Raw genomic sequence first — 13756 nt, 5'->3', positions numbered from 1 at the left:
GTAACACCTTGAATTATAGAATATTCGTAAAGAGTGAGTGAGTGAGTATAGTTCTACCCCGCTGTCAGCAATATTCCAGCTATGTGGCGGCAGTCTGTTAATAATCGAGTCTAGACCAGACAATCCAGGGAACAACAGGATGAACAGGATGTCTACGCAACTGGGACACACGTGTCAACCAAGTCAGCCAGCCTGACCACCCGATCCTGTATTCGTAAAGAGCGCTCCAAGGGACATAATTCTATGGCGTTCGCTTGAATAATATTCGGCTGGTAGAGGGCGCGAGAGTCGTTTTAATGTAACGTTGCATTAATTCATTCGAACTTTTTAATTTAATAACGTAATCTAAATACGTAATTTGTTTTGGAATAACTTATATGGTAACTTCCCTGAGGGCAGGTAGATAATATTATTGAGAGAAATGAATTACGTATTTTCAGAGAACTGTGGTGTGAAATAGTGTCTTTAAAATTTTATGAGATTGAAATGATTTCTTTGCCCGTGTCCGAGTTCTACTGTTGTAAAAACTGACTTATCCTAAAATCCCAATGTACTATGTGGGTCAGATTATACAGAAAGTACACGTGGCAAGGAAGCCGCAGCCAGATATATGAAACTCAGATTTTAAGATCAAACACATCTTAGAGGTGGCCATGTGAGTAATATTTGGTTGTGAGTGTGCTGTTGTTTTTACTAAGGAAATTAATATGCAATGTTGTAAAAGATCGGGTTTTTTGTGACCAGCTGAACAGGAGCGCGATTTGAGGAAGACAATGCATCGTCACACATCGATGTCATTTTGTTTCATCTCTAACCAGAAAAGCCTTGAGTAAAAGTTACATGCAAATCCGAAACCAAGTCGTTTGAGGTAAAAATGTTTGTGAATTGTATATCTTTATCATCTTTATCATCACAAGGAAAGGGTGACTAAGTTTCAAACAGTAAATGTTATGTAATTTTCAACATTGCTACTTTATTGGACACAGAGAGTGACGTTTACAATTCCTTTTCACAAATAAAGTTTGCATTGTACATAGTACAGTTCTCATCATTCCACAGATAGTTTTCATAGCGCCGTTTGATATCCAGACAGTGTTCCAGACCACCACCGTTATCGGGTTGACCAGGACTCCAGTGGCTGTAGATCATGGGCTGCTGACCCTCCCAGAGCCAAGTTCCTTCTGTGTTCAGATCAGTAGCTCCAAGATAATAGTTAGCAGCTGAAATGAAGTAGAAGATGATTTTAAGTCCCAGTACCGTACCAGCTTACGGTTCAATGGAGTAAAGGAACAAGAATAAGCAGAAATGACATATCATATTGCCTAATTTTACCATTAAACTGTTGAAAGATTATTTATGCTATCTGCCGTCGTTATGGTTATTCTGAAAAAAAACACACTTCTGGCGTAGCGGGTGAATGAAATCAAGGGAGGTAACGACAGTTGTCATCTGCAAACTTTCCACATAGCGGATATGGGATTCAGCAAGTATATTTAGAGTTAACTCCCCTGGCGCTTAAAATGTTGAGTGAAATATATTTTACATGAGTAATTATTAAATAAGAGTCTGGAAATCTGAGAGCACAACCCTGTGAGAAAATTGGCGTCTACTTGTGATGGTGGTGATAATTTATTTTGACGTTTTTTTGCGCTTCAGTTTGCCTGTGTTTAGACACACTACAGGTATTCTTGCTTGACACCGGTATAAAAATCTACCCCGGGACGTTGCACCATAGTATAATAAAGAAGTTGGTATCCATGAAGTATGGTACTTTTTCTCATAAATACAGTCAAATCCCGATGAGTCGAATCGTTGGGGACCAAGTAATAAATTCGACTTATCGATGTATTCGAGACATAGGTATGTCTATGGGGGTAGAAAAAAAAAGATGATCCAGTCCTAATTCCTCCGCCTAAGCATTTGTTTATCTAATGATTTCCATATCACTAATAGGGGCACCTTATCAGTTCCAGTCTGATTAGCACAGACAGTGATTTCCATAAAATCACTAATCTGCCTTTTGAACTCACCCGTCAATGGCGGAAAGGTGTGAGCCGCGCTGGTTTGTTAATTGGATCAGTTTGCTACACCAATCAACTTCTCATTGACTGACTTCGGCTTATGTATACAAGATTGCTGTTGTTTGAATCTCATGGGACCAAATTTCCTTCTCGAGTCATCGTGTGTATTTATGAGACGAATTCGTGTAACTGGTATTCAAATGATGACAACTATAACAGGGAATGATCAGGACCGACAGATACTTCGAGTTATTCATAATATTCGAGACACCAGCATTCGACTCATCAGGATTTGACTGTATATGTGTCGTATCAATATATAAACATAAAACAGAAGGCACGCCAGTTAGTATTTAGGCATTAAAAACTAAAGTGTGTAAGAGTAATTATTCAAATATGGACATTGGTAATAACGTTTAAAAAAAGGTATTCTTAATATGTTCTGACATTTCATTGCAAGAATTTTTCAGACTATATTGATGTTTTAAACATGATGTCATAGAACAAACTCGTACAGGACCCTAAATTTGCAATGCTATCAGTAAATGTCAACGTTGGCGGATCTTACGTACGTATATGTGCATAGGTCAGTGACCTTGCGCCACATGGCCTTATGTCCCCATCTAAAACACCTGACTGACATGATCTCCGGTGAAGGAGAAGGGCCCAGATCATTGACAGAGGCACACGGATGGTGCGGCATGTCATAGGTGTCGCCTCACCAACGACGATGAAAAATCGTCCCCCGACTTCTGCATTCGTGCAAGTGACAGAGAGGGTCTCTGCACCAGGAGGGCGGTGGGGGAGCCTAGTGGTTAAAGCCTTGGCTCGTCACGCCGATGACCCGGGTTCGAATCCATGGGTACAATGTGTGAAGCCCATTTCTGGTGTCCCCCACCGTGATGTTGCTGGAATATTGCTAAAAGCGGCGTAAAACCAAAACTCACTCACTCACTCTGCACCAGGAACATTGGTCACTCATTCACAATGTACGTTCTGTCACTTGATTACCGTCAAGTTTTACCATTTCGACCATTATTCGACCAACTACAATTAACATGGCTGCGGTCATCTTCAACTCTACCGCTGACTTTTGTCTTCCGTCTGTCCACCATCCTGAACTCTGAATCGAATGCTTTTTAGCAATAACATAAGCCGTAGATAGTGGCATCAAGCAACAATGTATCTAACTATCTGTTGATTTCCTTTTTTTCACCCTTGTCCACTATCAACAAAGGCAACGTGTGCAGTATTGGCCTCTATCTTAATAAATGGCATCTGTTATTTGTAATCATTGTCTTTGATACAGTGAAACACGCAGGCATCTAACACTTTCGGGAAAGCTATCACTGGATGTTTAAATCCAAGATTCATCATATTTACAGATTCGTCAACAAAATGCAACAAAAACTTACTCTTCAACACAACATATACATTTTCCTTCTTGTTGACTAGAAGACTACTTTATGTTCCACTGAATAAAACTGTTAACCCAATAGTAGTATCTGTCAGTTGTGTGCAATGTGCAAGACCGGAACTCATCATTCCTTCTTCATAGCTTTTTGCTGTGAGGTTGTGTTCACGATTTTCTCTGACATTATTTGACTGCCTCCGTAGTGAAGTGGTTAGAGCATCCTCCTGGAGAGCGGAAGGTCGCGGGTTCGATTCCCAACCGTGTCATACCAAAAGACGTTAAAATATGGTACTTGTTGGTCCCTGCCTGGCGCTTGGCATTTATGGGTACAACAAGGACTGGTCGGCTCGGAGTCAGTATAATGCGTCTAGCACTATAAAACCAGCATAAGTCTGGGCTAGTACAAGCAGCCGCACATGCACATACACACGCATGCACGTCGTCATATGAGCGAAATATTTTCAAGCACGACGTTAAATCCAATTTCACCTCACCTCACCTCTGATATTATTTTAGTGTTTACTCTTTCATCGGGCCTATTGTGTGTTTCATTGAGGTCGTGTTTCAATTTTGATTGTTGCACAACTATATTTTGGTGTTAGATTCGTATTTTCTGTCATGTTGCGTGTTTGATCAGTTTGTTTACTGGCGGCTTAGTCGAAGATGTCGGTGTTTACTACCAAGTCATCCTCGATAATCTTCAGGGTATACGTTCCAATAATTCCCCACTATACCCTGGATGCATCTACGGCTCGAGCCGATGATTTTATTACCTCCCTTGGTTGGCTTTTTATCAAATTAGGTGTCTACGCTGAGAAGTTGAGCATACCAATCACAACTCACTTTCGCTTATTAAAATATCTAACCGATTTAACTTGGCAAAATAATAATATATTGTTGCAGAGGTACTCTGAAAGAGGTAGGAGTTCTTGCATATATTTTTTTTAAAGATTGCAGATGTGTCGATTTGTCTGTATGTTTCCCAACAAAATCTGAGTCGCACTGCGAACAGACTTTCGCGGATGCGACCGCTATCTTTGTCGACACTGGCAAACTCGGTTGTTACGGCTGCTTATCTCATTGGCTACTGTGAGAAAGTGGAGCCACCAAAGGGAGGTAATAAAATCGTCAGCTCGAGCCGTAGATGCATCCAGGGTATAGTGGACATTTATCGGAACGTATACCATGGAGATAATCGAGGATGCTACCAAGTGTGACAAGTGTCCCAAAGAGTGGAAGGATCCACATGGTTGGTGTCCCGACTGTTTGGACATGACGTGCACTAAGGTCCTCCGTCTGTCTCGGCGCGGCTTAGTGCCTCTCCGGATCATGCTTCCGGTGTTGAGGATCTTGATACTCCTCCCCGTGTTCCATCTTCAGCGGAGGTCTAGGTCAATTAAGATTTACTCCAAGTGGAGCCAGGCAGACTTTAGAGCTTTGGTGAAGACATTGCGGTGGACCTTTAATGCTGACTCCCGGATTAGGGAATCTTCCACGGGTGGTAGACTTGCACTACCCCTCATAGAAGTTCAGTGGACACTGTGGTGACTGTGGAGAAGAAGGTTGCGGCGGCGGCGACCTTTTCTCATTCTGGCTTTGCTCCTTCAATGACGGCTCTGGTCAGTAGGAGAATTCCCATTACCTACCCTCACATACTGGTTGTGCCTTGGACATCAAGGACCTTGTGAATGTGGTTTGTCACAAGCACAAGATTCAACACTCCCTGACTGGTTAAATGGGACACGGAAGTCCGAGCCATGGCGGTTCTTTCTGACATGATAGTGCACACCTGCGATGCCCTTGGTTCAGTTCTAGTTACTGACAAGCTTTGGGAGAACTGGCAAGCATTGTGCTCAGATGCCAGCAGCATGAGAGAGCTTGACTGCATCGATTCTCTTGGCCTGTAAATCCTGCTTTCTGGAGGGTGCGAAGCTTCCCGATCATCCGAAGACAGAAATCCGCACATCCCCAGTGTTTCAGATCAGCTTTTCACTGGGTCAATATAGTAGACAGTAGTATAAACAGGCATGGGTCGATCTCATGACCAAGACAGCTGAGAACTCTTTCGCAAGGTCGTGGTGTAATCGACTCCTTAGAGGCCTACTTTTCCGTCACTCCAGGATCACATTTGGCAAGCCAAAAAATTAAGAAGTCCGACAATGCACCCAAGATCCTATCCAAACCCCCTGGCAGGGGGGCGTGGCCAGAGGAGGCAGTGACGTGGCATGGGTGTCTCCATCCCTTCCCGCTCCAGCTATAGACCCCAGCGCATGTGTTTCTTTACCAGTTGGTAGTCGTCCGTCGATGTTCCTACCCAGCTGGCATCAGATTTTAGATGACCCCTTCATCTTCTCTGTTTTAGATACAGGTTTTGGTTTCTCCACCGTTTACCACTAAGCCAATAGAGGCACCCCTAGCCAGACAAGAAGCTTCAGTCTGTGTCACAACTTTTCAGGGTGATGCAACCACTAACGCTCTATTTGCACCAGGTCGGCGTTCCCTTGGAGATGTACCTTGACAAAGTGTTCGTGGTTCGACTTTGTCTACGGCTGCTTGTCAGACAGAAAAACTAAGTCATCAGTCTTTTTCATCGATTGCATATTCATTGGGGTCACTTCCGAACGTCACTTCGTCTGGTAGTTCCCCAAGAGAGGCTTCACGCCTACTAACCTCTGATCCAGCAGGTGCTGCGCACTTCCCTCAAGTTGAGAGAGTGACAACACCTATTAGGCTTTCTCAGCTCCACTCAAGATCCAACGTCCTGAGGACGCCTGATGCTCACAACACTTCAGAGGTTTCTGACCCTGTGGGTCAGTCGCAAGGACATTTTCATTCGGATCCCTTGTCCCCGCAGTCTCCACCAGTATCTAGGGCGGTGGCTCCAACCATTGAGTGTCCTGATGCCATTCGAGGCTACTCACAATCTTTTCATGGATGCGTCCAAGGGTGGGGTGCTCTAATGGACAGGACAACATCAGCCAGGTTGTGGTCGGAAGAACAAGGTCTTCACATCAACAACCTGGAGTTTCTGGCACTGATCCTAGCCTTAGATCCCTGTGATGGTTGTGACCGACAATGTGACAATTGCGGCATTCATCAACAAATTGGGCTCAACGAAGTCGGCATCTCTATTTATCCTGACCTTCCGTCTTTTCAGTATCGCGGACGAGTTCAGAATTCAAGAGAATGCGCCTCATATTCCAGATGTAACCACCGTTCTGGCAGACGCCCTCTATCGACCAGATCTTCTTCCACTGATGGAATGGATGCTGCATCAAGCCGTCTTTCGCCAGAAAGCTGACCTCCGGGGTCGACCCATCATGGATATGTTCGCCACAAGATGCAACAAGCAGCTAGAGACGTTCATTTCTCCAGTCCCGGATCCTCTGGCATGGTGTCTTGATACTCTTGCCGTCAGCTGGGATGGGTTGGATGTGTACGCCTTTCTCTCCCAGGCCTCATACTTAAGTAGTGGAGAGAAGATTGAGCCCACCAATCTCCTTAGAATGCGTCTGGTAGGGCCGTTCTGGCCTGCACGCCAGAGGTTTGTGGCACCAACAGAACTGACAAGCGGTCCACCTCTACCTCTGTCGGAGTCAGAATGGTTTGCGCTGCACATATATGGCTTGACCCTCATTGGGCTCGAGCCCTGGGTCAGAAATAATGTAAGGCTGTTTCTGGGTTGGAGAGACCACCTTCACCAACCACTACTTTCGCGATCTTGCCACTCAGGACCTGGTTGGACTGTCCTCCCTGGGTCCCCTAACCTTTGCTCAACACACACTGGTCAGATCGCGAAGTCTCCCCAGACTGTCATGTATATATCAGCATTTGTCCTTCACTTTGTATGGTAAGTAAACAAACTCTGTGACAAGGTATTTTGCTTACGTACGTTGTGTTCTGTGGTTTATAGAGAATGGGGAAAAAAATGCCTAAACTTGAGCCTATACCAACCCTACTCTCTCAAGTCACGCAGTCTGTGACACTCAGTCTCCCACAGCCCTGGCGCCAGTGGGCGTCTGGGATTGCCTGCTCTGGCATTTTCCTGTAGCAGGTAGCCCGAGGGTACCTCTGTATCTGTCGTGGTGTAAGTTAAAAGAATAGAAAATTCAGAGTAGGTTCTTATTTTTATACTTATGCTTCACAGGTAAATACCCGGCCTCCCCACCTACCGGGGCAACTTCTCATTTTATACTTTTCGACGGAATGATGAGTTTCCAGTCATGCGCAGTGCACACATATGGGGATACATGGAACTCAACAACCTCCAGTGTAGGTGGCTAGTCCCTGTATAATCGGTAGCTGACCTTATCCTGCTACTGTTGTCTGCGGAGGATGCACCAAACGCACCTTAATGCCTAATCCAGTTTTAGTGTACGCTCATTACGTCCATAGAACAGGCCTAGGTGCAACGCACATCGTTGGTTTAGGTTTAGGACATAAAGTGACACAAGTGAAGTTTCTGTTTTGGTTTAGTAAACTTATTTACAGAGGCCATTCGAGCCTTTTGACAGAAAATGATGATCACAATGCAATGTGGTCGGTTCCATATAAGTCAACTGCAGTCACTCCACACACGTGTATGTGTTGGTCAGTTGGGCTTAACGCCCCAATGCTTCACTGTTTTATAAAATTAATATCGTGACATGTATATTTTTTCGGTTTGACCATATTCACAATTAACTTTCCTGATAAATCAGATATAACTGTATAACAATAGATGAAACACACACCAGTGTTAGCAGTGGGGTAGCCTAGTGTAGCTCTCGTCACGCAAAGCCAGATTAAATTCCCTATATGGATACTCTGTGGGTTGTGGAAAACAATTTCTAGCAATAACACCTTTGTAGTAATAGGGCACTTGTTACAGTGATAAACTGTGATGTCGCCTAACTACTTGAGGACAACTTACCTCTTCCATGGCTGGATGCATAACCTCTGACAAAGTCATCTTCATCCTTGCTGGTCACTTTGGCGAGGTGGCTTCCAAGGTACTGACAGAAGGACTGTAAGGATTACATTAACAATTAAAACGTGTATATTGTGAACTTCAGGTGTGTGGATTATCATTATATTACAGGATATTTATATTTATTATAGGACAGTTATGTAGCGCACAGATCCACGTAACTAGTACATGCTCAAGGCGCTGGTATTTTCCCCCTCGATCATTGGATGTCAATCTCAACGGCATATCGTAGTATCAATCTCGGCTCCTTGGATATCATACAATTCTTGCTGCCACAAGGCGCACCGAGGACCTTTCCCATCCTTACGAGGTACCCATTCACAGTTGGGTGGACTGGACACATAGTCACAATACTTTGTCCAAATTTACTGCACGTTGCTATACCCGCAACTAGGTGTTCATGTGGCCACCATCTGGTCATATACCAACATATTCGTGGGTTATTTTAAGCGCACAGGGTTGTGCAGTGTACACTGGGGGTTGTGACTGAAAGAGTCTGCACACAAAGTTGACTCCAAGGTTTTTACACCCGGTCACAGGTGGGCTCGATCCCGAGACCTCAAGTTCCCGGGATCACTAGCCTGGCGCCTTAGCCAGCTCGCCTGCCATACTGGGGCTCAATAACGACAATCAGGACCATTCCCCAAAGTTTAATTATTATATCAATAGCTGCAATATGGATCGAATGTAGAATGGTTGCACACTCTTCAAAAAAGGAAACGCATAAGCCATTTTTAGAAGAATGTATTGCGTTAGTTTAAGTGCAATCATTTCATGTAGTGTAAAAAGTCTAAATTTCACACGTCTATAGACAAAGAGTTCGCCAACACAACAGCAGCCATTATTGTTGTTTATTGTTTACTTGAGTCCACAAGATCAGTACTTTGGATGGCCACCATTGGCAGCAATTACTACTCGGCACCGTCTCGGCACGGGGTATTCTCGGGACGCCAGACAACAGACAACATTTTACAAGACTTCGGGCAATACTAAATTATAAAATTATAAGGAAACGAAACAAGTTTGTTTTTTTCTTTACAACTTAATATAAACACAATGGCGGTGGTTTCACAATTGTTCAATCTGTCCCTGGTGGCCTAGTCTCTTTCTTGAAGGTTGGAGTATTTTATTATTAGAAATCGACAAACCTCAATTTCATTCGGAACAGCAGGCTGGTTGTGTGCACTGGGCCGCTTGGTGAGGATGTCGTTGACGGTAGATATAATTGATTTACAATCCTTAATGAATCATTAGTCTTCGCTTCAGAATTCTGTAAGTGTGCCCATTCACGCGGAAGTATCTTCCACTTCGAGATCTCGGAATTCATTTTTTGTAATTTAACGGTACGGTTGCCACAGGGAAAGTGATGATGATTGACCTCATTTTGCCAGAATTATATAGTGCTATTTATTGACACTGATTAAACGTTTGAGAGAATTTACGCACCTATCATTCTATATACTTATCGGATTGAACATATTTTATGAAATCAGACAACACTGAAAACAATTTCTGAGTGAACGCACTCCCCTATCATAGTTTCATGCTTACCAGAGTGAACAGAGTTCATGAAACCTCAACAATTCCGGATAACACAGTTCACATGTAAACATTTCCCGACCAGTTACTCCCTTCCAAAAACAACAGACATCAAACGTACAGCGTCTGTCCACATCCTGCGAATGCAAAATTTCAGGTCGTCCAGCCCTGAGAATGAGCCCTCGGCACAGTCTGGATAAGTCGACGAAGTCGTTCGTGCGGAACTCTTCCACACTTTTCCTGCATTGCGATGGTCAGTTGTGGAAGTACCTGGGGCCGTGTTTTGACGTTGGTGTACACGTTTATTATCCCACAGGTCTATCAGGTTTCGATCTGGTGACCGGGAAGGCTATGACAAGACACTGACGTTAGATTTTGGCAAGGCAGCGGACCGTGACGCCTGCTGTAGTTGAAGTAGTGTTGTCATGCTGGAACAACTCCCTCCGTCACTCCATAAACAGAAGCATGTGACGTGCGTTGATGGACAGATTTGCTGTCAAATGCCCCCTGAAACACTACTATATCAGATCTATGTGTGCTGGATATCGCACCCTACACCATGACACTGCCTCAACGAATCTGTTGACCTGTCGAATGCAATTAGGGGCAAAGTTCAATTCTCTGACGAGAAACACGCTGTCCTCTATCTCGCCGGTGAAGAATAGATCGTGCATTTTGATTTGCATGTTTTTGGTGACGTTTTGGCGTAGATTTCTTAAAACGCTATTAAAACACGGGAAAAAGTGAAAATTGCCGCGTTTTTGTGCTGAGACTGTTTACAATCACACAAAAATGACGTTTTGGAAAGGAAGAGTATATTTGTATTGCTTTGAGTCAAATATTATCGAAATCACCTATGCGTTTCCTTTTTTGAAGAGTGTGTTCGTCTAATGATCGTCTTGTGCAGCATGCCAAAACTCATGATGAAAACAAGGCACTCCACAGCTATATAAAACGAGTCAAGTATGTTGGACAGAATCTCAATGTCAATGTTGATTTTGTTGACGGTTCTGGACTGCTGGATACAGAAATGAGATTCAACCAAACGAGATGGCATAGACAATCAGCCCAGACATTTTGAAGGGAACGTTCTCTGATCACCAGCTGCACCGAGGTGTATGTGAAGTGTGTAGAGGGCACATTTGGTTGTGGATGCAGTCGGCTGGCCTGAAGAGTGAGACACAAGGCCTCCTGCTTGCTGCTCCATCATTCACTCCCCATGTGTGTCAAAATGTAACGAATTTAATGAGACTGTCTGTGTCAGTGGATCCCTGCCAAGTACTGACACAAATATCTTAGGCGACATGACGGTATTGTTCAGTCCTTTGCCATGCCTGTGGCTTTTACTCCAAGGTTCATTCATGGTACTACCCAGAGTATGTAAAGGGCGTCATGGAAAATTTTACAAAATTACAATTACAATATTCTTTGGAATAGGCCCGTATACAGCCTCATATATGATCTTGTGAAAAACCCAATAAAAACTATATGTATCATTGAATTTCATGTCCCCTTTGATTACAATGTTGTTGACAGGATTCAGGAAAAGCATGATAAAAATATGCGGACCTCGCCTTGCATCCTAAGTCCACTATGGTCAGACTCCCCATTGTTTTGAGTGCTCTTGGTTTGGTACCTCCTGATCAGGTGTGCGCCAGCGTTCTCCACCAGCCCATCTGACACTCCGGGTAATGCAGGAGGCTTCAGTGTTGGGGCGTCTACATATTCTCTGAAACGTTCTTGGTGTCTTCGACTCGCAGCGCTTCATGGTAGAAAACCCATTTGCTGTCTGGGCTACGTGTTCATGGGAAAGGGTACCTGAGCTGGTAATGAATGCTACCAGCCTGACTATGGGTCACCCGAACCCTCTTTGCTGCATACTAATTTTAATCTATAAAAGATTATGATTCTAAATTTGTATTTTATGACTGTGCCCTTGTGTACGTCACCATTTTCCGATCAGGATCCCAGCCTGAGAATGATTTTACTAAGGTGTATAGTCAATAGGTAACACAAATCCAATGCTATGAATACAAGATAAATATAAGATACACATAATATTTTATGTAGGTGTTCAAAAACCCTATCGATTCAAAACAGGAGCAGAAGCGACTGTCGAATCTGAAAAAAACCTTGAGGCGTAACATGTTACTGGTTGAGTTTATGACAAGAGCTATTCCTTTGTTTTTTTCAAGAAATGTTTGGGGAGTTTGATTCGTGTTTGACGTATTCCAGGTGTGTGACTAGAGTCAGCATGTGAACTAAAGTCTAAAATCCAATGATTTGCGTTAAAGAGTGAGTAAGTGAGTGAGTGAGTGAGTTATTATTTAACGTCACATGGGCAATATTTCAGCCATATCGTGACGAGATTTGTGTTAAAGAAAACTCATCTTCGCAAATGGGATATTATGATGAACTAGCGAGCCTGACTACAAAATCACGTTTGTGACATTTTACCACGTGTCGCGGGTTCCTTAAGATTATTTCAAACCCTTGTTTTCAACTTCGGTTTACTAAACTTGTCCATAAACTTGTATATATTAAATCAAATAGAAACTTTGTCCATGAATATACGTCTTCTATATCAAATGTAACCCAGGTGTGCGGAAATAAAAAGTAAATAAACCCCCAAACAACAACTCTGACAAATTTCCCGATGACCATTTTAAAGAATTTATTTAGTAAACCAATGTTAGACGTGACGTAAGGTAAGAAAATAGTTTTCCTGCTATGCAGGTGTATTTTGTAAATCAAGCGTTAATGCAGTAAATTATCTGTCATTGAAATGGAAATCTTACCCTTGCTTCAGGAAAGTTTGCCATTGTCGAGGAGAACCAGTAGCAGGACTTCTTATATAGTACAAAACCTGGTGGACATGGCGAGTTAACAGCAACAACTGATGCAAGCGCGAACACCAACAGGGATGCTGTTTCACACCTCATTGTTTCACTTACACAGAGCGAAGTTTCTCCACGTCGTCACAGCTTCGCAGCGCTCTCTCTCTCTGTGAATTGTGCAAAATAACCAGTCAGCGTATATATTCCTAAATGGCAGGTGATCACGGATATATCATGTGACGTTAAATGTTAGCGTGACTGAAACGATCAAACAACACCAGCTTGCTGAAGTGTTCTGAGTTTTAACAGAACGTTTACACCAGGCAGGATGTGTTCACACCATGGCAACCGATTGTATCTCAGATTTCACTGATGGTTCGTCGATTTCGTTGAAACTGGTGGGTGTGATCACTGCGACATGTTGTAACACTTGGTTGTAATCCAACACGGATTTGTTGAGTAAATAGATATTTTGTTTGTTTGGTTTTCCTGATATTATAAGTAGATGCAGTAGCAAGAAACGTTGCTGGTCACCAAACCCGATATCAGCAATATTTTTATTATAGGATATTTATATAGCGCACATATCCACGCACTAGTGCATGTTCAAGGCGCTGGTATTTTCCCATCGGTCATTGGATGTCAATCTCAACGGCATATGGTATTATTAATCTCCGCTCCCTGGGTAGCATACAACTCTTGCTGCCACAAGGCGCACCAAGTTATTGCGGCTTTCTCATCCTTACGTGGTACCAATTCACAGCTGAGTGGACTGGGACACATAGTCACAGTACTTTGTACAAGTTTACTGCACGTTACTGTACCCGCAACTAGGTGTTTGCACGTATACATGTGGCCACCATCTGATCATATACCAACGGATTCGTGGGTTCTTTTTTAAGCGCTCAGGGTTGTGTTCTGTACACTAGAGGTTGTGACAACACTGAAAGAGTCTGCACACAAAGTTGACTCCAAG

General features: G+C 43.3%; 1 protein-coding gene across 1 annotated transcript; it reads right to left on the bottom strand.

Annotated features, from left to right (window-relative positions):
• Window positions 1–953: 953 nt before the first annotated feature.
• Window positions 954–12970, bottom strand: LOC124283772 (perlucin-like). Its single transcript, XM_046719797.1, has 3 exons — window positions 12742–12970; window positions 8348–8441; window positions 954–1220 (listed from the first exon to the last, which is right to left on the bottom strand). Exons 1-3 carry the CDS (start codon window positions 12883–12885, stop codon window positions 997–999), a joined length of 462 nt encoding a protein of 153 aa, XP_046575753.1. The 5' UTR covers window positions 12886–12970; the 3' UTR covers window positions 954–996.
• Window positions 12971–13756: the final 786 nt, after the last annotated feature.

The sequence above is a fragment of the Haliotis rubra genome, unplaced genomic scaffold, assembly GCF_003918875.1.
Source record: "Haliotis rubra isolate DU_JTF1 unplaced genomic scaffold, ASM391887v1 Scf320, whole genome shotgun sequence".
Taxonomy (NCBI): domain Eukaryota; kingdom Metazoa; phylum Mollusca; class Gastropoda; order Lepetellida; family Haliotidae; genus Haliotis; species Haliotis rubra.
The sequence above is the reverse complement of the archived record's forward strand: the minus strand, read 5'-3'. Positions and strand labels throughout refer to the sequence as shown.